This window comes from Salvelinus fontinalis, chromosome 21 (genome assembly GCF_029448725.1).
Source record: "Salvelinus fontinalis isolate EN_2023a chromosome 21, ASM2944872v1, whole genome shotgun sequence".
In the NCBI taxonomy this organism is placed as follows: Eukaryota; Metazoa; Chordata; class Actinopteri; order Salmoniformes; family Salmonidae; genus Salvelinus; species Salvelinus fontinalis.
In genome coordinates, this window is record NC_074685.1 from 29433660 (window position 1) to 29458346 (window position 24687).

Consider the following 24687-nt stretch of genomic DNA (forward strand, 5'->3'; position numbering starts at 1 on the left):
AAGAGTCTGAGAGTGTTGTGACAAGTCTCTGATTTTCAGTAACTAGCATCAAGTGACACAGTCACCTTGCACACTTTTTCTACTTGAAAACTCCTCCAGCTGAGCAATTTCACAGGCAAGCGAGTGTTAACAGATATTGTCATTAGAGGTCCTTCTGTATTCCCATTTCAAAGCATAATGATTGGATAGAGTGATAGAGGACTGCTGTCTCACTATGGAGCAGATTGAGAAAGGCAGTATAGAGCACAGCAGTGTTGCATAGATTTGGGTTTGCTGCCTGGAACTCCTGTGACTGATTAGAGCTCTGGCCTAGATTGAGTGAAGTTATTTCTGGCACAAATTAACACATGAGGAAAGTATTGCCTCCTGAGCTTTATATCTCCTTCAGTACTGAGAAAAATATTTCAAAGCACAGAAAGAAAACTGGATATCCTATATGAAGAGCAACAGAGGCACAGTAGGAATGAGACTATTGTATGAGGACTTTGAGGAGGGATTTTGTATTTGTAGATGGTAGAGGAGATGGGATGCAGGAATGAAGAGATGGAGAAGCACCCTTCTTTTACCATCCACCCTCACCTCTCCATCTGTAGGTTTACAGCCCCAAAGTATAGCGTCGATTTTACCTTTACCTTCCCCAATTTCTCACAGTGTTATCACTGTTCAAGTCACTTTCTTTTTAAACACTTGATGTGAGTGTGACTTACCACAAATAGCTGTGTGTGTGTGTGTGTGTGTGTGTGTGTGTGTGTGTGTGTGTGTGTGTGTGTGTGTGTGTGTGTGTGTGTGTGTGTGTGTGTGTGTGTGTGTGTGTGTGTGTGTGTGTGTGTGTGTGTGTGTGTGTGTGTGTGGGCAGTCGGGTGTTCAGCACAGCTACAATTTCCACAGGATTGGAAAGTTTATCCACCTGACTGACATGATGAGAGTATCCTTATTCATACTGCTATGCATGGTAGTCTGCCAGCCCCTCCATAAAACTAATTATCAGATACATGGAAGTTCAATTTGGACTCAAAATGTACATACATTTTTAATATGGTCAGCAGGGGTGAATGGGTGTCCGGTCACATTTTGGCTTGGGTTGCTGCTCTACCTGTCTCTCACCTTTGACCCTACCAGACCAACCTGACACTGTGAAGCATTCAATTTTTCTCTAGGTGTGTATATCACGCATGTCTGAGCTGTCTGAGCCATATCATCTAACTTATAGGCTACTATTCATATGTCTCAAACCGTCTTGTTTCAAATATATTAAGGCATTGAAATCTTGGGGGCAAGTTTGAGGCATTGCGTAGTGCACTGTGCAGTTAGAAAAATCCATAATACCTTCTCTGTTGTCACGCATTCTACATTTCTGTGCCATGAATTACTGTTAAAAAAACGTTCAAAAACATGATTTCCTGTGATTATATATATATATTTCCACACTATGAGGTTGAAACAATACTGTGAAATTGTGAACATTATGATAAAGCATTTTTACTGTAAGAGAAAAGACCACACGAAATTTCATCCTGTTTCTCGTGGGATGCCGTTTTGGCTTGCCTAGTGACATCACCAGGCGGTAAATGTGTCAATAGACCAATAAGAAAGAGAGTTCCAAACTTCTCTGCCAGTAACAGCTCATTTTCAGTTTTCCCCTCCCAACTCAGACCACTCCCAGACAGTCCTAGCAAAATTCTTGCTTGAAAATTGCTCTTTGCTAAGAAGCTATTTTTGTTTATTTGACAATTTTAATTGAAAACAATCACAGTAAGGTACTTATTTGTTACACATAAATTATTTGATATTGAGATTTAAAAAAAACAGCTGCATTGGACCTTTAAACGTGTTTTTTTCCCATCTCTTTGTTACACAACAAACACCTACGCGTTTATTAACGGGACAACGGTGTAAATTAAGTTTAATCTTTTTGCATTTTGTTAGAGACAGACAGTTTTACAGTATAGTGATGGTGTAGCCTACGAAGATTGTCTAAAATGACAATTCGAAATTACCCTTAAAACAATACATAAATTCCCATTGAATAAAAAGGGAACTTCTGTAGCGCGCCGTTTTTTGGCAATGGTCGTATGTATTGATAATGACTATTAATCCCCAGTTTAATTTACTTGTTGAATCCTTGTGCTGACTTTGAATGTTTGTTCGAGAGTAATCATGTGTTGTAGTTCTGTCTAGACACGGGACTACTACGTACCTGCCCGAAAACTGATTTCACTATCGGGTGCAGATTGGAGTCATGTTCAGATGGAGCTGTGCTGAGTCTTTTGGAGGTGCGGCTGGTAACGGGGCCGGTAACTGGCGTGGCCGTTGCGGGTGGGACCGAGTTTAAACTCGTGGACGACCCAGTATTTATTCTGTCCTTTGATTCAAAAAAGTACGCAGTATCGTCGGATTGTTTAGTATAGGATGGAGTTGGCGAAGACCTCCGCCCCGGACGTGCGTTGCCGTGGTGATGCGCTGGCGGCAGGTCACATCTTGAGGTGTTGTGGTGGTGGTGGTGGTGGTGGTGGTGTGGGTGTCTAGACGACTTACTGCGGTCTTTCCCGCTCCGATCCATCCGCTCTCTAATTTCTTCCTGGCTGTAGCCGTCATTGTAGTGGCTGCTTTGTTGGTGGGAATGTCCCCGTTTATCACATCCATTCCTGTCTGTCCTGCCACCAGCATGCCTCGGTTGACAAAGGGGTCTGCGTGCGCTTGCCTCGCGCTCATCGGTCCAACACGGCTCGTCAGGTACATCTTTACCTCCGTCGGGTTGGTGGATGTGACTACAGTGGCTGCGCGACCCATGATGCTCAGAATGTTCGGACCTCCGACTCACCGGCACGGCCGAAGCTCTCAGCAGAGAGGTGGTAGATTCGCTTTTGGGAAGAGAGGAGCTCATTGTCGTATGCCGTTCCCTTAATGTATTACTGTGTGCAGATACCAGGACTAGACAGGAGGTCGTTTAAGACAGATGCACCTGTGTGGTCGTGCTGAGCATTTAGCCAGTGTGTAGTCAGGGCAGCCTGTTGGATCACCTCAGAGTAGCCTATTCGCGCGTCTCTAGCCTAGGCGACAATACAAACTAGGAACACCCACCTACACTCTCACTTGTGAAATTATAAAGTTCTGAATGCAACCTGCTCGCGCAATTGTAAAGATGTCCTTACGTGTCAGGCGAAGTGAGGAATCAGTCGCTTCTATAGTAGGGTACTAGGGGGTAACTAGCCCCCCCCCCCCCCCCCCCCTAAGAACAATGTCTAATTGCTGACACAAAAAAAGCACGTTTTGAAAAAAATTGGTATGTGGATGAAGATCATGCTTAGGCGAATACAATATAAAGGGAACTAAATGGCCACAGTTTACACTTTTTTTTTCTATTTCATGAAATGTTTTTAGAAAAGGAGCGTTACCCTGGTAGAAGAATATTTACATTTACGTAATTTAGCAGACGCTCTTATCCAGAGCGACTTACAAGTACATACATTCATACTTTTTTTGTACTGGTCCCCCGTGGGAATCGAACCCACAACCCTGGCGTTGCAAGCGCCATGCTCTACCAACTGAGCCACACGGGAATATGGCATAGAGTTTCACACAAGTGTGTTAAAATCCATTTGATCAGTTTTATTTAGAAATTCTTTAGTAAGTAATACTGAAAATTTATGTCTAGTTGTCTTATTTTAATGATTTACATAAAATATTGGGAGGGGGGTAATGGTGTTGCACATGTCACCATTAATATCCTCACTATGAGGAGATGTGATGTAAAGTCCCTCTATTTAACTCACTTGTACATTCATTTTATTTGTTCTTTCTGTGTTGAACCTTTTCCATGCAATCCATGATGTACAAATACACTAAATATGATTTGAATACTGCAAGATTTTAAATCCCAGCAGTCTTTAAAATTACATTCAGGAGCAAAAGGTTTTGAATAGTTGTTTTTAATTCATATAAAATATATAATATTGGAATGGAATATAAATAATAACGCTGGAATATAACATTTGATTACAATAACTAATTTACTCAGTGTAACATTGATATGGAAACTCTATTATGCTATGCTATTGCACAATTCTAATTTTAAAGACAGGTGGTAAGGGTAGGTAACAACTAGAGGTCGACCGATTATGATTTTTCAACGCCGATACCGATTCTTGGAGGACCCAAAAAAGCCGATACCGATTAATCTGACAATTTTATATATTTATTTATTTGCAATAATGACAATTGCAACAATACTGAATAAACACTTATTTTAACTTAATATAATACATCAATAAACTCAATTTAGCCTCAAATAAATAATGAAACATGTTCAATTTGGTTTAAATAATGCAAAAACAAAGTGTTGGAGAAGAAAGTAAAAGTGCAATATGTGCCATGTGAAAAAGTTAACGTTTAAGTTCCTTGCTCAGAACATGAGAACATATGAAAGCTGGTGGTTCCTTTTAACATGAGTCTTCAATATTCCCAGGTAAGTTTTAGGTTGTAGTTATTATAGGAATTATAGGACTATTTCTCTCTATACCATTTGTATTTCATATACCTTTGACTATTGGATGTTCTTATAGGCACTTTAGTATTGCCAGTGTAACAGTATAGCTTCCGTCCCTCTACTCGCCCCTACCTGGGCTCGAACCAGGAACACATCGACAACAGCCACCCTCGAAGCATCGTTACCCATCGCTCCACAAAAGCTGCGGCCCTTCCAGAGCAAGGGGAACAACTACTTCAAGGTCTCAGAGTGAGTGACGTCACCGATTGAAACGCTATTAGCGCGCACCCCACTAACTAGCTAGCCATTTCACATCGGTTGCACCAGCCTAATCTCGGGAGTTGATAAGCTTGGAGTCATAAACAGCTCAATGCTTGAAGCACAGCGAAGACCTGCAGGCAAACGCACGAAATTGCTGTTTGAATGAATGCTTACGAGCCTGCTGCTGCCTACCATCAGACTGCTCTATCAAATATCAAATCATAGACTTAATTATAGCATAATAACACACAGAAATACGAGCCTTAGGTCATTAATATGGTCAAATCCGGAAACTATCATTTTGAAAACAACACGTTTATTCTTTCAGTGAAATACGGAACCGTTCCGTATTTTATTTAACGGGTGGCATCCCTAAGTCTAAATATTGCTGTTACATTGTACAACCTTCAATGTTATGTCATAATTATGTACAATTCTGGCAAATGAATTACGGTCTTTGTTAGGAATAAATGGTCTTCACACAGTTCGCAACGAGCCAGGCGGCCCAAACAGCTGCATATACCCTGGCTGCTTGCACGGAACGCAAGAGAAGTGACACAATTTCCCTAGTTAAAAGAAATTCATGTTAGCAGGCAATATTAACTAAATATGCAGGTTTAAAAATATATACTTGTGTAGTGATTTTAAAGAAAGGCATTGATGTTTAGGTACATTGGTGCAACAACAGTGCTTTTTTCACGAATGCGCTTGTTAAATTATCACCCGTTTGGCGAAGTAGGCTGTGATTCGATAAGAAATTAACAGGCACCGCATCGATTATATGCAACGCAGGACACGCTAGATAAACTAGTAATATTATCAACCATGTGTAGTTAACTAGTGATTATGTTAAGATGGATTGTTTTTTTATAAGATAAGTTTAATGCTAGCTAGCAACTTACCTTGGCTTCTTGCTTCCCTCGCGTAACAGGTAGTCAGCCTGCCACGCAGGCTCCTCGTGGAGTGCAATGTAAGGTAGGTGGTTAGAGTGTTGGACTAGTAACCTGAAGGTTGCAAGAACGAATCCCCGAGCTGACAAGGTAAAAATCTGTCATTCTGCCCCTGAACAAGGCAGTTAACCCACCGTTCCTAGGCCATCATTGAAAATAAGAATGTGTTCTTAACTGACTTGCCTAGTTAAATAAAAGGTTAAAAAAACAACGTCCACAATCGGTGTCCAAAAATGCCGATTACCGATTGTTATGAAAACTTGAAATCGGCCCTAATTAATCGGCCATTCCGATCAACAACACATCCCCCACGCTGATCCTAAACACGGGGGACGCTCAGGGGTGTGTGCTCATGTCCCTCCTGTACTCCCGGTTCACTCATGACTGCATGGCCAAGCACGACTCCAACACCATCATTAAGTTTACCGATGAAACAACAGGGGCAGGCCTGATCACCGACAATGATGAGACAGCCTATAGTGAGGAGGATAGAGACCTGGCCGTGTGGTGCCAGGATAACAACCTCTCACTCAATTTGATCAGGACAAAGGAGATGATTGTGGACTACAGGAAAAGGAGGACAGAGCACGCCCCCATTCTCATCAACGGGGCTGTAGTGGAGCAGGTTGAGACCTTCCTTGGTGTCCACATCACCAACAAACTATCATGGTCCAAACATACCAAGACAATCATGAAGAGGGCACGACAAAGGCATGGGTCCTCAGATCCTCAAAAAGTTCTACAGCTGCACCATCGAGAGCATCCTGACTGGTTGCATCTCTGCATGGTATGGCAACTGCTCGCCCTCTGACCGCAAGGCACTACAGAGGGTAATGCTTATGGCCCAGTACATCACAGGGGCCAAGCTTCCTGCCATCCAGGACCTCTACCAGGCGGTGTCAGAAGAAGCCCCTAAAAATTGTCAAAGACTACAGCCACCCTAGTCATAGACTGTTCTCTCTGGTACCGCACGGCAAGCGGTATCAGAGCACCAAGTCTAGGTCCAAAAGGCTTCTTAACAGCTAATACCCCCAAGCCATAAGACTCCTGAACAGCTAATCAAATGGCTACCCAGACTATTTGCATTGCCCGCCCCTTTTACGCTGCTGCTACTCTCTGTTTATTATCTGTGCACAGTCACTTTAACTATTACCTCAATTACCTCGACTAACCAGTGCCCCCGCACATTGACTCTGCATTGGTACCCCCTGTATATAGCCTCGCTATTGTTATTTTACTGCTGCTCTTTAATTATTTGTTACTTTTATTTTTTAGATTTTGCGTATCGTTTACTTAACACTTATTTTTCTTAAAACTGCATTGTTGGTTAAGGGCTTGTAAGTCAGCATTTCACCTGTTGTATTCAGCACATGTGACAAATAACATTTGATTTGACCTGTAGGTCACAATTAAAGCTATCCCCAGTAAAATTGGAGCTCATGAGCCCACCTCCTGCACTACTCACACCTAATCCAGTCTCCATCTGTGACTGAAAATGGGGTGAGATACCAATTGAAAAGCTCTCTCTTAAAAACGTAGATAGCTATCTAGCTATATGATATAACATGCTGTGTAAAATAGCTAAACGGCTATGAAGTTGCATTAACTGTAAAGCTATCAGTCACTAGTGGAATCGTTTGCAACTGAAATTAAGTTACATTATCTTTTTTAATGTATTTTACCTCAGACGATTGCTAGCTAGTACTCCTAGTAGCTTATGCTAACTAGCTAGCTGGCTAGCTTTTTACTTCTAATGAAGTTGCTAACTAGCAAGTAGCATAAACAAGCACTAACTGGGCTAGTCATTGTCTAAATGACAGGTAAAAACACATTCATAACCTTAAGGGGGGTAACTGGTCCCCAACACACTCACCCAACATATTACTACTTTACAAAAAAATTCTCAAAATGTTTCTCTCTTTTAACACGTCAATTATTTATCTTAAGGCTTTTTTACTTGTATATTTTAAAAAATATATAGAGATCTAAGTTCATTGGAATATTTATATCTACAACTTTTTCAAAATGGCATTTGTTTTAATCAACTTACCACAAAATCATTTTGTTGAAATATCTCAAAAGGTTGTGATGACACAAAGCACATTTTTTGTTCAGCAAGAACAGTGACAGCCAGGGAAAGTTTTGGGGAAATTATTTTGTGAAATCTTGTGGTCTTTGTGTGAATTTCAGGGGCGGGGGGCAGTTACCCCAGGGGGCTAGTTACCCCCTATTACCCTATACAGTTGCATAATGCATCAGTGAATTTGAGTGCCTTTGGATGGGGATTTATAGTTGCTTCCTATACGGCATGCTGCGCACTATCCTAGCGGAAAGTTTGTTTAGTTCCACGTCAGCACAGATTATAATGAACAGTAAAAGAGTTGTATATCATCAAAATTGGTCACTGCCTGGGGGTCGGGGGGGGTGGACAGTGGTAGAACACTGACCAATCACTGTACAAGTATTTTGGTCAGTTATTGATTATAGGCAACCTAAGTGGGACCTCATCTCTTGGACAAATACATAAGGCCTATTCATGTCAAAGGGAAATACCCTGAACAAAAATATGAACACAACATATAAAGTGTTGGTCCCTTGTTTTATGAGCTGAAATAAAAAATCCCAGACATTTTCCATATGCACAAAAAGCTTATTTCTCTCAAATTTTGTGCACAAATTTGTGTACATCCAGGTAACTGAGCATTTCTCCTTTGCCAAGATATTCCATCCACCTGACATGTGTGGCATATCAAGAAGCTGATTAAACTGCATGATCATTACACAGGTGCACCTTGTGCTGGGGACAATAAAAGACCACTCTAAAATGTGCAGTTTTGTCGCACAACACCGTTTTGAGGGAGGTGCAGTTGGCATGCTGACTGCATGAATGTCCACCAGAGCTATTGCTAGAGAATGTCATGTTCATTCCTCTACCTTAAGCTGCCTTCAATGTCGTTTTAGAGAATTTGGCAGCGTATCCAACTGGCGTCACAACCGCAGACCACGTGTAACCAGTATTTCTGTCTGTAATAAAGCTCTTTCGGGGGGGAAAAACTCATTCTGATTGGCTGGGCCTGGCTCCCTAGTGGGTGGCCTGGATTCCAAGTGGGTGGGCGTATGCCCTCCTAGGCCCATCCATGGCTGCACCCATGTCCAGTCATATGAACTCCATAGATTAAGGCCTAATTTATTTATTTCAATTGACTGATTTCCTCATGTGAACTGTAACTCTTTAAAATCTTTGAAATTGTTGCATATTGCTTTTATATTTTGGTTTGTATACATTAATATCATCACAGTATTCTCAATTTCATAATGGGTCATACTGCAGGGAAGGAATTGTCTCTTCTCTCCTCTACATCTTTTGTCTCGTATCTTTCCGAGGACCTTTGGGAATTGCCATTGTAGCCTTCCACAGTAGAAAGTTGACAGCCTGCAAGGAATTCCGAGCCAAACTCCCCCTCCCCAGTCCTATCTAACTATATCCCAGCTTTCCATACATCTTGTATAGCCTAGCCTACACTAAACATGTTCAAATGATCGAGCTGGTGAAACCCTAGAGGCTCAATGGCCTCAAAAAAAATCTATATATTCATTTTCATCCACAATGTCTAAATAGGCTATTACCACTCCTGTTGGCAGATTGCTCTTTTTTCAGTGACCTCAGTCATTCTCTGGCCTCTCCCCCTGTGTGCTCCCACTTTCTCTCTAGGGTAAACAGATGCTCTCAAGCTGAAAGTCTTATGTAACATTGTACCTTCACCTTTCAACCCAATTTCCACACTGTAAAACATATTTGTTGACTCAATTTACAAAAGTTTGTTATAAGTCCAATCAGGATTTCATGTTGAGGTAGCTTAATCTAAAGTTACTTCAACCTAGTAAAGTAAGTGGAACTGACACATTTGGATTTAATAGCTTGTTGAGTGATCATGATACTTGTAGTCAAATCAATGTGCTTCAACTGTTTGTTTTAGTTGTGCTAACAAAGTTACTTAAGTTGTTTTGGCAAATTACTTGGTGTAAAGGGCAAGTATTTGCTAGTCAGAAAAAAAAAACTATTAGTTGTTTCAACTCACCAAAGTTTGTCACAATGCTGCCTTACCATTTTAAGTTGTGTCAACTTCCAAAACAGTTAAAACAACAACTTTTTTTAAATTACACATTTCTGAACTGGGCTGAAATCTTTTAAATAATATAATAGTGATTTCAGTAGGGAACATAATGCTCCCATCTGTCTCTTGCTCATGTGTGAGCATTTTCACCCGTTTCAAAACTGACAGTGAACTCAGTAATGTCAACTAACCAACACCACTTTAACTACAACATGCTAAGTAACCGTTACAGAAATGTTTTACTTGTTCGTTTTAACGTGGTTGTTTAACTACCTTCATTGAATTTTGACATTGCTCTGGATAAAATCTGAATTAGACATTTGTTATGTTGCTTCAGTTGATTTGACTTCTTAGTTTTCAATTTATAAGTTGCGTAAACATATCGTTTTTTGCTAACTCAACTTGAGGTCATAAATTAAGACTATTTGATGCGTTGTAGTTATCTTAACTTGACATTTCTGTTCAGTTCACATAGCCTTTATAAAGGCCTCCTTAATGTAAAGTGCTTTTGAACAGCACCATTTACTCAGTATGAGTGTGTCAAAATTATGGAATTCACAATACATTCTTGACCGTAAGTATTTAATGAGAGACCAGAAGATACAACAGGTGAGGGACAGTAGATATAAAGCTCTTTATCATAAGCAGTTCTTCAGATAAGAAACGTATAACCTATTTCTGTTTATGATTGCATCATTACATAATGAAAGAAAAACTATGCTGTTTAGCCAGATAGTTGCAGTAAAACCTGACAGTCTTGCAGACCCATCTGCATGCCCATGGTCTTGAATCAGAGCAGATGTCCAGGGATTCAGGGCAGAAGTACATATGTGAAGGATTTTTATATAGAGACCCAATTAGACATACAACCTCTCCCTCCTAACTGTGTTTGAGTGTGCAGTCCTAATCCAGGCTCTTGTCATCTCCTTTCTAGACTACTGCAACTCTATGTTAGCTTGTGCCATCAAACCCTTGTAACTTATCACGAACACTGCAGCCCGCCTGGTGTTCATTCTTCCCAAGTTCTCCCATGTCACCCGCGCCTCCGCACACTCCACTGGCTTCCAGTCGAAGCTTGCATCTACGACAAGCCCATGGTTCTTGCCTATGGAGCAGCAAGGGGAACTGCCCCTCCCTACCTAGGCTATGTTCAAACCCTAAACCCGAGCATTCCGTTTTGCCACCTCTGGTCTCTTGGCTGTCCAACCCTTACGGGTCAGTTCCCGCTCAGCCCAGTCAAAGCTCTTCTCTGTCCTGGCACCCTAATGGTGGAACCAGCTTCCCCCTGAAGCTAGGAAAACAGAGTCTCTGCCCATCTTCTGAAAACATCTGAAACCCTACCTCTTCAAACAGTATCTTAAATGACCCCACCCCCCCACAAAAAAATATATATATTCCTACTGGCACTGACTTTGCTGATAACTACTTTGTTGAGTGGAAATGTACTTGCTATGTCTGTAGTATGTGGTTGTCTCACCTAGCTATCTTAAGAGGAATACGATCTGGATAAGAGTGTCTGCTAAATGACTAAAATGTCAATGTAAACTGTAAATGGACTCTGTCTCCTCCATCCTCCTTCCCTCTGCCCCCTGTCTCTCTGACATCTGTTTCTCTGTCTCCATCCTCCTTCCCTCTGCCCCCTGTCTCTCTGACATCTGTTTCTCTGTCTCCTCCATCCTCCTTCCCTCTGCCCCCTGTCTCTCTGACATCTGTTTCTCTGTCTCCTCCATCCTCCTTCCCTCTGCCCCCTGTCTCTCTGACATCTGTTTCTCTGTCTCCTCCATCCTCCTTCCCTCTGCCCCCTGTCTCTCTGACATCTGTTTCTCTGTCTCCTCCATCCTCCTTCCCTCTGCCCCCTGTCTCTCTGACATCTGTTTCTCTGTCTCCTCCATCCTCCTTCCCTCTGCCCCCTGTCTCTCTGACATCTGTTTCTCTGTCTCCTCCATCCTCCTTCCCTCTGCCCCCTGTCTCTCTGACATCTGTTTCTCTGTCTCCTCCATCCTCCTTCCCTCTGCCCCCTGTCTCTCTGACATCTGTTTCTCTGTCTCCCCTGCTCCAGGGATAGGCAGCAGAATATCTCGCTTATCTTTTCGTCTCTTTCCCATCCCCTGTTTTCCTCACCTTTTCCTGTTCTTGTTCATGCTATTTCTAATTTTGTCATCCTCTCACCCGCACTGTCCTGTTTCTATGTGTCCTTCTTTCTTTGTAGAAAGTCTACAGCCCCCTTGGAGTTCTTCATATTTTATTGTGTTGTAAAGTGGGATTAAAATCGATTTAATTGTCTTTTTTTCCAACGATCTACATAAAATGCTCTGTAATGTCAAAGTGGAAGAAGAATTCTAACATTTTGTAAAAAATGTATGAAATACAAAACACGAATATACAGTGGGGCAAAAAAGTATTTAGTCAGCCACCAATTGTGCAAGTTCTCCCACTTAAAAAGATGAGAGAGGCCTGTAATTTTCATCATAGGTACACTTCAACTATGACAGACAAAATGAGAAAAGAAAATCCAGAAAATCACAGTGTAGGATTTTTAATGAATTTATTTGCAAATTATGGTGGAAAATAAGTATTTGGTCAATAACAAACAAGCAAGATTTCTGTCTCTCACAGACCTGTAACTTCTTCTGGTGGTAAATTACCTTTTAATGGCGTCAGACCGAGGCTCTGCATCTGTCATCGTGCTACTAGACCTTAGTGCTGCCTTTGATTATTATTTGACCATGCTTGTCATTTATGAACATTTTGAAAATCTTGGCTCTCTCTAATTCTCTCCTTCTCTCTTTCTTTCTCTCTCTCAGAGGACCTGAGCCCTAGGACCATACGTCAGGACTACCGGGCATGATGACTCCTTGCTGTCCCCAGTCCGCCTGGCCTTGCTGCTATTCCAGTTTCAACTGTTCTGCCTGCGGTTACGGAACCCCTACCTGTCCCAGACCTGCTGTTTTCAACTCTTAATGATCGGCTATGAAAAGCCAACTGAAAATTATTCATGATTATTATTTGACCATGCTTGTCACTTATGAACATTTTGAACATCTTGGCATAGTTCTGTTATAATCTCCACCCGGCACAGCCAGAAGAGGACTGGCCACCCCTCATAGCCTGGTTCCTCTCTAGGTTTCTTCCTAGGTTTTGGCCTTTCTAGGGAGTTTTTCCTAGCCACCGTGCTTCTACACCTGCATTGCTTGCTGTTTGGGGTTTTAGACTGGGTTTCTGTACAGCACTTCGAGATATTAGCTGATGTACGAAGGGCTATATAAAATAAACTTGATTGATTGATTCTTGGTAAGCAACTCCAGTGTAGATTTGGCTTTGGTATGATTCCAGGCTGTATCACAACCGGCCGTGATTGGGAGTCCCATAGGGTGGCGCACAATTCGCCCAGCATCGTCTGAGTTAGGGTTTGGCCAGTGTAGGCCGTCATTGTAAATACAAATTTGTTCTTAACTGACTTGCCTAGTTAAATAAAGGTTAAATAATAAATTCTTTAAAAATATATAGTTATGTGTGGTGGATGGTACAGTATGTGTGGATGGTGTTCGTTGTTGTCCATGTAGCCCTCTCCCTGCTGTCTGTCTCTTATCTCTGACCACATTTTGCACCCCCATTAACCCAGTCCCCTGGTACAGTTTGCACCCCCATTAACCCAGTCCCCTGGCGCAGTTTGCACCCCTGAAACATTTATCAGTTGCTTTATTAATTAACCACACACAAGCTTATGGCATATACAATGAGGACAGAATGTGAATGAACGCTCTTATCTGATACTTTGCTTCTCTGGTAGAAGCAAATCTCTACAGGTTGAAAAGACACTGTCACTGAAAGTGACATTATTACTAAGTGCCTGCATGTGCTCACAAATAATGATTACTGCAATATAATCTACTGATTAGTTTAGAGGGTTTTAGTTTCTATTGTACTATATCATGATTTATAATTGAATAAACTTTTACTTTTTACTTCTACTTAAAATCCTTTTTAGTTCAGTCCTCCAATAGCTTGTTATTTCTTTCACACTGTTTTGTGTACTCTGTTTCTCCACTGCCCCAGGTTCTAATCTTTCCCCCTCTCTCTCGCTCTCTCTTTCTTTCCAGGAGGGATTCAATTGGATAAATATTCTTTCGGAACTGTATTTCCGCCTCAATGGACGAAAAGCTGATTTTCACTCATCCGTTTGGCTGTTTATCTGCTTCCAAGTATACTCTAAAGTAATGCTTGTTGGCATCTCATTAAAAAAGATCCCAAATTCCCAGAAAAACAAAAGAGCAAACAACATTTTTAAGTGTTGAAGAGAGGAGAAAGTGGTATATTATTTAGGATTAACGGAAGAAGTGAAGGGTGATTGAAAACTGACATCTAAAGGAGAGGTGGGTAAGAAAGGGGGGTTGGTGGAGATTTGGAATGCAGAATAATAACTAGTGCTATTTATAGAATCACAGAGACCTTTATCTCTGCTAAAACACATCCTACCCCGTCTCTGGGTGTTCTTTTGAATGGTAAATAATGCATGGGGCTTGCAGATACCCTCGTTTTAATGATACTAGGTTAACACATGGGCAATTTACTTTGTAATTATACTATTATAAGGGCTTAATTACAATATTTACTTCAATTGAAAGATTTTTGTTGAACGAAATCCTCCAATCACTCTGTAAAAATATCAGCCTTAAATTGTAAGGTGCAGATCACCATCTTGTGCATGTTCCAATTACAAAGCTACACACCATCTCCCCCTGGTGTCAAGATCCCATTTAAGAGTAGTCCAACAGAGAAATACAGTACAGGTCCGTGGGGCGACGCACAATTGGCATAGCGTCGTCCGGGTTAGGGAGGGTTTGGCCGGTAGGGATATCCTTGTCTCAGTATGTAAAAATGTAATAAAATGTATGCACTCTACTGTAAGTCGCTCTGGATAAGAGCATCTGCTAAATGACTAAAATGTAAATGTAAATATAGGTAACTGACAAAATAATGGAAACACTTGCATAAATGAGGGCTACGAAGTATACTGAATGCAGGTGCTTCGACACAGGTGTGATTCCTGAGTTAATTAAGCAATTAACATCCCATCATGCTTAGGGTCATGTATAAAAATGCTGGGCAGGCCAATACTTTGGCTTCCATGGCTGTGCCCCCATAGTATGACAACGAACCCATCCACAGGGCACGAGTGGGCACTGAATGGTTTGATGAGCATGTTAAGATAATATGCCAAGGCCGACTCAGTGAGCAGTTCTCAACCCAATTGAACCCTTGTGGGAGATTCTGGAGCGGCGCCAGAGATAGCGTTTTCCACCACCATCAACAAAACACAAAATTATTGAATTTCTCATGGAAGAATGATGTCGCATCCCTCCAACAGTTCCAGACAATTGTAGAATCTATGCCAAGGTGCATTGATGTTGACGTCATTAAAAATATATATATTCTCCTCTTTTCTACCGTAGCTATATAATTCAAATGTTTTTTATTCTGTTGTTGCTAGCGATATTCATATATATAATATATGTATTTATTTATTTTTCGCGGACCTCCTGCAGTGCTTCCGTCTGCGGACCACCGGTTGAACACCCTGGTTTAAAACATGGATGAAGATAAGCCTATGACATGTATAATATGCCACATTCCCTATAATGTCATCAAATATCTGACATGTCTCAAGAGAATACCACATTTACTTGAACTTCTTGAGCACTGATTTCTTTTTTTTTTACGTGTGGGGGAGGGGGATTTGGTGCATAATAAAGAGGGCTCATTGGCTACTGTACCACGCGCTCCTGTGACGGGCCTATACAATACCATTCTCCGCTGGGCAGAAAGTGTTATTGGAAAAGTTTTACTCCTGAAAGTATGGCCAGATATAAGCCCTGGCAGTTTGGTTGCTGTCTCTGTATTGGCTTATTGGGTGCTATAATATCCATTTGTCTCTGCATAGCCTTCGATGTATTTATCCACCGAGGATGCTCGGAGGACACCTTCAAGAACGCAGCAGTTTCTGCGGACTCTCAACTTTGCTCAGAGATTGGCAGGTAAAGTAGAGTACGGTTGCTTTGCTTAGTTAGATACGCTCTTAGAACAAAGAGTTCCAAAACGGTTCTTCAGCTGTCCCCATTGGAGAATCATTTTTGGTTTCAAGTAGAACCCATTTTGGTTCCAGGTAGAACTCTTTAGGGTTCCATGTAGAACCCTTTCCACAGAGACTACATGGAACCGAAAAGGGTTCTTCCTGGAACCAAAAATAGTTATTCAAAAGGTTATCCTATGGGGACAGCTGATAAACCTTTTTAGGTTCGAGATAGCACCCTTTTTTCTAAGAAGGTACAGTTTATGAGGATTTATTTTAAACATCTTATTTGAAGTTTTCACTGTTATCAAAAGGTGTTTGGTCTAAACAGGTGTTTGATGGCTCTGTAAAATGTCTCAACTGGTCTCTTTAGGCTACAGGTTCAAGCCATGTGCGTATCCTGTACTGTACAACATAAATTGAAATGTCAATATTGCAGGGATACTCATTCTTTACTGCGGGGATTAGAATCTTTGTAGACTATTTATTTTCAACCGAGCCAAGGTGCAGTGAGATATAAAATGTAGACTAGTGAACAGTAAACGGATTAAGAGATTTGATAGGCTGTCATGGAGATTATGGGCTGAAGAACATTTCATTGTATTGCATTGAACCCAAGTGACTTGATTCAACTGTGACTGATCAGATCTATAGCTTTACTTGTATTACAAAAAAAAAACAAATTTAAGTGTGCCAGTCAACGGCAATGTCTGCAAATTCAGAAAATGTACTACAATAAACATCTGTTCTGTTTTTTTATCTGTGACTTTTTCCATGTATTTTACGCACACTGACATGTTTTGTGTATTCAGTTGCTTGAGCTATACGTTCCTTCGATATTATCCCTAATTTGGCATGACCATTTTGTAAATGTGAGGGCTACCATGACCTTAAATAAGTAGCATCAAATCAAGCTTGAAGTCAGCTCCCCAAGCAACAGAAAATATTCAGCTTTGTTAGCCGAACAGGTAGTGGTAGAGCACACACCATGCTTTTCTGTGTTGAAGGCCATAATATGTCCCCTATTGGCGAGATGCATCCCCTGAGCAAATAATTACAGGAAAGAAAATTAGGAAAGGAAAGGAAGAAGGAAAGGAAGCAAGGAAAGGTGGAAGGAGCTTGAAAAGAAAGGAGATACGGAAAGAGAGTTAGGGAAGGAGGAGAGAAAAGGGAGGTAGGGAAGATGAAAAAGTTTGAGATCCCATGCTTTAAAACGCTCTGGATAAATTATGTAAATGAGTTCTCATGTATGTGATAGGGATTAACCACAGCCAGTAAATGCCGATATTATAGTTTTTAGTGACAGGCTAGTTTTAGTGACAGGTTGCTGCGGGGCTGCAGCTAGATACTATTACTATCGGCTTCAAAAGTTGTCGCTCTTCATCAATCCATTTCCTTCTTCAGTTGTGTGAAACGATCTTTATCCTTCGCAAACAATGAGACATGAAGACACTCTAGGGGTACAGATTACCCAACATGCACCACCTGACTGGAGGAGAGAGGATGTAAGGACTGTTATAGTTGGACATACTTCTGTCTGGTGGGACAGTCCCACTGAATGTATATGTACAAGCCAAACAAGCTGTGTGATGACTCCATGGCCTCAGATCCCCATACTGTCCCCTCTATTGTTGTTTAACAAAGAGAGGAAATGAGAAAGGACTCAAGGCTTTTAATACCTGGGTCATAATATTTTTATGACCCTATTTTAATGACCCAGAAAAGTCCCGCCAGACATCAATAAGGGGTACTGGCTTTCATCTGGATTCACTTGGTCAGTCTTTATCATGGAAAGAGCTCGTGTTCTTATTGTTTTGTATGCTCAGTGCAGATGCAGGATCTGTTTGTGAGCGAGCCCATGCCAAAAATGATGTTCCATTAACAGGAAATGGCGAGACAACAGTAGAAACAGATAGAATTGCAGTGAATGCTTCACTTGACCCTGTGTTCTTAGACTGAGGAGAAAAGTCTTCAAAAGTTTTGAATTCTACTCCCATAGAGAGAGGTTATATAGGCATATTCAATTATTTTACTGGGTCCTCTTTGCTTTCTATCTGAAAGATATATATATATTTTTCATTCAATGACCCCCAGGCAAATTCATCAGTTGGCAAATGTTTGTCATCCTCAGTGATTATGACCATCTTTAATGTAACCCTGATCCAACCTCTGATTTAAAATATCCATATGTAAAATAAAAAGATTAAATAAAATCCTCAAGCGACCAAAGTGAAAACAAGGACCCATATAAAAGTAACGTGTTAGATATGATGAGTAGTATTCAGAAATAGTCGGTTTCCTCTGTTAGCTGTGCTCTGGGGGTTGAGACATGGTGCATGGCCCAAACTTGCCTCTTGGCATGGGATTTGACATTCTGACTTTCCCTTGAACTTAATAACATAACTTAAGTTTCAGTAAAATTACTCAACTACAGGAAGCTGTGACATGTGTGTGTGTGTGTGTGTATGTGTGTGTGTGTAGCCGTTGCACACACAGTCAGTGTTATCCTGTCAAGTATTGTTTATAGTGGAGCATTGAAGTTATACTGTAATGCAGTGTTTCCCAAACTCTGTCCTCAGGACCCCAAGCGGTGCATGTTTTGGTTTTTGCCCTAGCACTACACAGCTAATCAACTAATCATCAAGCTTTGATAATTTAAATCAACTGTGTAGTGTGTCGTGGAAATTCTAACCAATAAGAAGAGACTTTGTTATTTCTTCAAACAATCATACTTTAATATCGATTAATTATTGCAATAATGAAGCTGGTCAACGAACCACCCATAGGTGATTCGTCGAGAGCCCGAGAGCCCGATGATACAGGAAATGATGATGTGTTATATAGTAGACCTAAAAATGCTTAGTCATGGCTCGTTCCACCCCTCGCCAGCAGATCAGGGCATCATAAGCTACCTTGTTTTCTTCTTGTGGCTGTGTGTATCTGGTGTGTGAGGTCATAGCGTACGAACAAGTGACAACGTTAGTTCTGTTACTCCTCTCTGTTCAAGCAGCCTCTGTTCACCTCATATCTCCACACAGAGTCAAAGTGAAAAAATGCCAGCTCCTTCTTACAAGACAGTGGAAATGTACAGGTTTAAGGCTCATACAGCGCATGTGCATAACAAAGTTAACCAGTAAGAAATATGAAATTCATTATTCATTACACTGTCTCTGCTAAACAAGCTTAAAGAGCTTATACAGGATTTTTCGCCTTACAAGTGTTAGGGCAAAAACCAAAACATGCACCCCTTGGAGTCCTGAGGACCGAGTTTGGGAAAAGCTGCTGTAATATGTGCTGTGTTTCCAGAGACATACTGCTACAAGGAGGGTCGGCAGTAGATGGGGCCATTGCAGCTCTGTTGTGCACCTCACTGGTCAACCCTCAGAGCATGGGCCTGGGAGGAGGCTCTATATTTACTGTTAGGGATACAGTTGGTGAGTCTGTTCTTTACTGTTCTTTGCTTCTGTGTTACTGTACCGTGTAGGGTTTAGCCAATAATGTTTGTGGTGGAATTGTGTTACCTCTACATCTCTTTATCAATCTATTCTCAGGTAAGGTGAAAACCTTCAGTTCGAGAGAGACTGTCCCACAGTTATTCAAAGCTGACCTGCTGAAGCGATGTCCCACATCTGTCACATTTATCACAGGTAGGTAGACTTGCCAATCGATGGAGGAATTAATGAATGGATTGATGGAAGGATCAGTATACAGTATGAATATGTAAACATTGCATGACAACAACAACTGATTCAAATTCAAATTACTCCAAGACCACTAAAGTAGTAATGTCTTCTAGTCTTTCTAACATCAAATGTGAACAAACCACAAGCCCATGTCTGTACAACTTTAATTTTGCTCTCTGTCCTGGAGTGTAGCATCACATATCTCTTTTTGCTCGTGCTTTACACCTCTTCTGCCTCTGTGGCCCCTGGTAGGTAGTCAATGGATTGGCGTTCCTGGAGAGTTGCGTGGGTATGAGGTGGTTCACAGACAGTATGGGAAGCTGCCCTGGGCCAAGCTGTTTGAGCCCACCATTAGACTGGCCAGAGAGGGATTCCCTCTGCCGCCCTACCTGGGACGCCTCCTTAACTTCCCAATCATAGAAAACCTGGTGAAAGCAACATCACTCTGGTAGTACAACATCTCACACTGACACACAGGAACTCAAATGTGTTCCATTTGTTTTCATTCTAACTGTACTGCTACCTAAAACAGGCATTTTCCCAAATGAGAAGTCAACAAAGTTGTTTCAAAGTGCATGCATGTATCTCAGTCAGAGAAGTCCAGATATCCTGTCCTATTACCCTAGCAATGAAGCTAATAATAAACTTGCTCTGCTGTAGTCTTTATCTGTTGGCTCAGACCAAGTTCTCATCCGTATGGTTGTGCGGTACTATACACAGACAGACTGCAGAGGCTTTCCTAAAGCCCAGCCCTGGGATTAACATCAAAGGGGGTTGTCTCCCCTCAGCTCCCCGCTCTCCTCCCCTCTCTCCTCCTCTTACATAACAGAAGTCTAAGCAGTAGCACAAGATCTGCATAGAGAAAGTGCCCTTGGCACCCCAGCAGATGGACAGGGGGATTCACATATACTCAGGGATCATTTGAGATGCTAATGGGATTCCACAAACTGCTTAGGGAGGGAGATATTTATGAAATGAGGTGGTAAACAGAGATGTAATGTTTGTTGGCGGTAGCTACTTCTCTGTTCTATCTCTGTAATCCAGTGAAGTCGCGTAATAGGCTATGGCATTGGCTACATGTGCATGTTTATGTTTGTTCTCTTGTCTTTTCCCAGATTATGGTTGCTATGGTATAATGAACGCATTCCCCTCTTACAGTGAGGTGTTCTGCAACAAGAACAAAACGGTGCTGGGCATGGGGGACATATTGAAGTTCCCTAAGCTGGCGGAAACCATGGAAACCATTGCAGAACAAGGAGCAGATGCCTTTTACACTGGCCAAATTGGACTTGACTTGATCCAAGATGTAAAAGCAGCAGGTGGGTGAGGTTTGTATGTGTAATTGAGAGAGAGTGAGTGAGAGAGCGAGAGAGAGAGAGATAAAGAAGGAACAAACTATATCCCCCAAAAATGTATATGAAAACTCCAGCTTGTTATTTTTTCTTGTCTGGATTGCTCACATGGATAGACATACTTTGTTCCCCATTATATTCTAGGTGGGACCCTAACCATGGAGGATCTGAAGTCATTCCAAGTCAGAGTGGAAGATGCCTGGACTGTTCCTCTGGGAGATTACCAGATGCACATCCCTCCACCTCCAGCAGGGGGAGCCATGCTAGCCTTTATTCTCAACATCATTAAAGGTGCATGATCAAATACTTTCTCAAGTCTTTCAACTAAAATCATCGTGGTAGCTCACAAGCATTGAACAGCTCCAAAATGTCCCTTCATCGGGTAGTAGAGATTTGAATGGCTGTTTGTGACCTTTCCCAGGGTTTAATCTCACCCCCAGGTCCATGGAGGGGGACCAGAAGGTCCTGACCTATCACTGCTACATTGAGGCAGCTAAATTTGCTAGTGGACAGAGGAGACGCGTCCGCGATCCTGTCTTCAACCCTAAAAAAGTAAGGATCTGAGAAGAACTGCCTCTCGTTAAGTGTATTCTGTACTTTTCACCCACTTATATGTGAAATATTTTTTTTCATGTAGGATGCATCGTATATGGTGGACTCAGATTTTGCTGATCGGATCAGGGTATTGATCAGTAAAAACCGTACCTATAACAACTCCTACTACAACATCACACCTTCCCCTGACCGCTTTGGGACCACACACGTGTCAGTCCTGGCTGAAGATGGATCTGCAGTCTCTGTCACAAGCACCATCAACCAAATGTGAACCTTTACCTTCGCTGAGATAGAAAACATTGCAGAACAGTAGCTACATCCCTCTAAATAGAACACTGTCTACTGTATTAGAACACAATCTCCTTCTAAATATGAATATGATGGCAGTCCTGACGGCAAACAAACCAGCTAATACTGCAGCTTTTGGAGTTGTGTACTCTTCACTTGGCTAACAAAACAGTCTTTCTTTCTCTCCTCGCAGTTTTGGTGCAGCGATTTACTCTCCTAGAACAGGCATCATCCTCAACAACGAGCTGGCGGACTTCTGTTTTAGAGCAGAGAGAGTCAGTGCAGGTAGATTAAATGTTTTTAAATGAATGTATCACTTAGGCCTACCTGTCTAACCTCTAACTGGTATTCATGGGGTGATATCTTATCATATAAGTCTATAGGGGATATCTGTGTATATGATTCTATCTAATTTCTCACAGGTGAACAACCTCCCTCTTCAATGGCTCCAGCTATACTGAGCTCCAGCTCTGGAAAAAATACCCTTGTAATTGGGGGATCAGGGGGCAGCATGATCACCACAGCCATGGCCCTGGTGAGTCTAGATTCAATTTCTACCAATTTCACAAGTCTGACTGTTCCTTCTCAACCCATTACCAACTGAAAAACTGAGAAAGGGATCCAAAGGGCCTCATCAACTCTCTCTCGCTCTCTCTCGCTCTCACACTCTCTCTCTTGCTCTCTCTCTTTCTTTCTTTCTCTCTCCTTTCAGTCAATCATGAACCACCTTTGGTTGGGGATGAGTTTGAAAGAGGCCATTGCTGCTCCTGTAGTGTTTGTTGACGGCAACAACAACGTGAACTTTGAGCCTGCCTTTGATAAGGTAATTCCCATGTTCGTATCCTCTCAGTAAACCAATGAAAATGACAGCCAAGGTTACTGTAATTGACTGCCTGAGAGCAGTGACCATTTGAGAAATGTACGGAACTTGTATGTCGGCCCTGTATTAAAGAACATAAATGGTTAAAGAAAAGTGTGATAAATAAAAACATATACCAATTTCATTTAAGGACCATAAAACTGACAGCTGTGCCATATAAATTGCAAAATAGTTGGGAAGAGATTTTCGATGTACCCATTCCATGGCACATGGTTTATGAATTGATACGCAAAACAACGCCGGATTCAAAACTTCAAATTTTTCAATATAAATTACTGTACAAAATTCTTGCAACCAATAGAATGTTATATATATGGGGGATACAATCTTCCCAGCTCTGCAGATTCTAATGTGAGGAGGCAGAGTCATTAGATCATTTATTTTTGTATTGTCCATATGTAGCTCGTTTTTGGTCATATGGCAAATAGAAATCCAAAATGGATGATGTTGAGAGATAGATGGGAGGGGTTGAACGGAGCTGAAGGGTGGTACTAATAACCAATGTAAAACATACGGGGTCTGTAAAATGTATATAGGTTCAGAACTTTTGTGAAATAGCACAGTTACAAATAGAAATCAAACTGGATGAACATCAGAAATAGAGGAAGGACTAAAAACAAACAAAATATAACTATTGTAAAATAGATTGGGTCTGTAACATGTGTATAAGATATATAAACTGAAGGTAGAAGCCTAAGTGTTTATTGGTTTACACCAATTGGGGGAAGGGTGGTAGGGTTTGCGGGGAATAATAAAGGTAAAATCAACAAAAAAAGGTATGTCTATACATGTGTATATGTATATGTATGCATGCATGTATCTTAATGGATATATATTTACCCCAAAATATATGGGGGATTGGAAATTATGCAGACAATTACATTGATGGAAGCAACATTCTCTCCACAATATTAAGCTGATCCACCCCTAAAATTCTTTTGCAAAAATAAAAATGTACACTGAGTAAGTGTTGCTTCATCGCAATCAAACCATGACGTGGAATAGATAAGGATTGCGGGTGGTGCTTGTTTTACCCTGACTAACTATCTGTCTGTGCTTTCAGTCTGTGATAGAGGCCCTAAAGGTAATTGGACACAGAGTGACAGACTACCCATACTTCTTCAACGTGGTCAATGCTGTGGCCAAGGAGGACAGATGCATCACAGCCGTGTCAGACGGCAGGAAGCAGGGCAAAGCTGCTGGCTACTGACCATAAGAAAACCAGAACATTAAGAGGTTACCAAGACCAGGTCTTCCCTTACTCAGGTCTACAGCCAAGTAGTGGGCCTCAGGACACTGCAGTAGATCCAAGGGGATCATCATTTTAGTGAGATGTAATTTTATAGTTCATTTATCTTTATATATTAACTATTTTTCTAAACCAACAGTCCAAAAGCCTTAAGAAGAATCAAATGTGCCTCTTGACAAAATAGTTTGAGCTTTTTTGGGGCCTCTCACTTTGGCACTCAAATGGATAGAGTTTTACATTTTACAAAGTACATATAGTACATGTTTGTTCTTTCAGGACTTACTGTACAGTACGCATACAGTATAGTGAGGTCCTGAAGGAACTGACATGGGAACAGAAGGTCAGTACAGCCTGTCAGCCTGTGGTAACACGGGGCTCTTGCTGTGACCACAAGGACCTGTCAGATTCAGGCAGAACATGTAACAACACAATCCTCCAAGTTAATTTATTAGTCCTTCTCTGGAGTGTAGTAGCAGTACTATGAGACTCACACATTCATAAAGATTAAACAGGCTTTCTGCGGCCCCTTTCACAGTGCATTGTAATAGAATCAACATCTGAAATAGCAAGTAAATCGGTTAAAGGGGCTGAATGAATACTGGTGCAATCTTACAAAAGCTATAATGGCACATATTACCAAAATGTGAAAAGTAATGTGCACTGATGTTGATACTGTGAGAGTACTGTGTTAGCTTTTTATGTATTTAATTGACCTCACCAGGGCCTGTTGTCACAAATGTACAGATTTATATAGGTCCCCTCCAGGTCTATTAAAACTTCAACCAGTGTTAACTTTCA

General features: G+C 41.3%; 2 protein-coding genes and 1 long non-coding RNA gene across 5 annotated transcripts in view; 2 read left to right on the top strand and 1 right to left on the bottom strand.

The window, feature by feature from the left end:
- LOC129818591 (calcium-binding protein 1-like) overlaps positions 1-3187 on the bottom strand; it is a 19930-nt gene extending 16743 nt beyond the window's left edge. Inside the window, exon 1 of one of the 3 annotated variants that reach the window (XM_055874641.1) lies at positions 2198-3187. In XM_055874641.1, the coding sequence (XP_055730616.1) occupies positions 2198-2884 (687 nt within the window). In that variant the 5' untranslated portion in view covers positions 2885-3187. The remainder of the gene's footprint in view (positions 1-2197) is intronic. The other 2 variants (XM_055874636.1, XM_055874637.1) reach the window with 2 other exon arrangements.
- The window catches only part of LOC129818592 (uncharacterized), a 32555-nt gene extending 18772 nt beyond the window's left edge, over positions 1-13783 (top strand). Inside the window, exon 3 of the long non-coding RNA XR_008753962.1 lies at positions 12617-13783. This is a non-coding gene — a long non-coding RNA (uncharacterized LOC129818592). The remainder of the gene's footprint in view (positions 1-12616) is intronic.
- A 1747-nt stretch (positions 13784-15530) lies between these two features.
- Positions 15531-24687, top strand: LOC129818590 (glutathione hydrolase 5 proenzyme-like). Its single transcript, XM_055874635.1, has 12 exons — positions 15531-15847; positions 19189-19316; positions 19434-19529; positions 19818-20013; positions 20724-20884; positions 21062-21208; positions 21339-21469; positions 21555-21739; positions 21954-22045; positions 22183-22295; positions 22473-22583; positions 23704-24687. Exons 1-12 carry the CDS (start codon positions 15669-15671, stop codon positions 23848-23850), a joined length of 1686 nt encoding a protein of 561 aa, XP_055730610.1. The 5' UTR covers positions 15531-15668; the 3' UTR covers positions 23851-24687.

Bases quoted from the DNA above. Each gene is read 5' to 3' on its own strand.
- LOC129818590 (XM_055874635.1), top strand. From the start codon at position 15,669: ATGGCCAGATATAAGCCCTGGCAGTTTGGTTGCTGTCTCTGTATTGGC. The intron at 21,470-21,554 runs GTAAGGATCTGA...TTTTTCATGTAG, and splicing joins CTGTCTTCAACCCTAAAAAA to GATGCATCGTATATGGTGGA. The intron at 22,296-22,472 runs GTGAGTCTAGAT...CTCTCCTTTCAG, and splicing joins TCACCACAGCCATGGCCCTG to TCAATCATGAACCACCTTTG.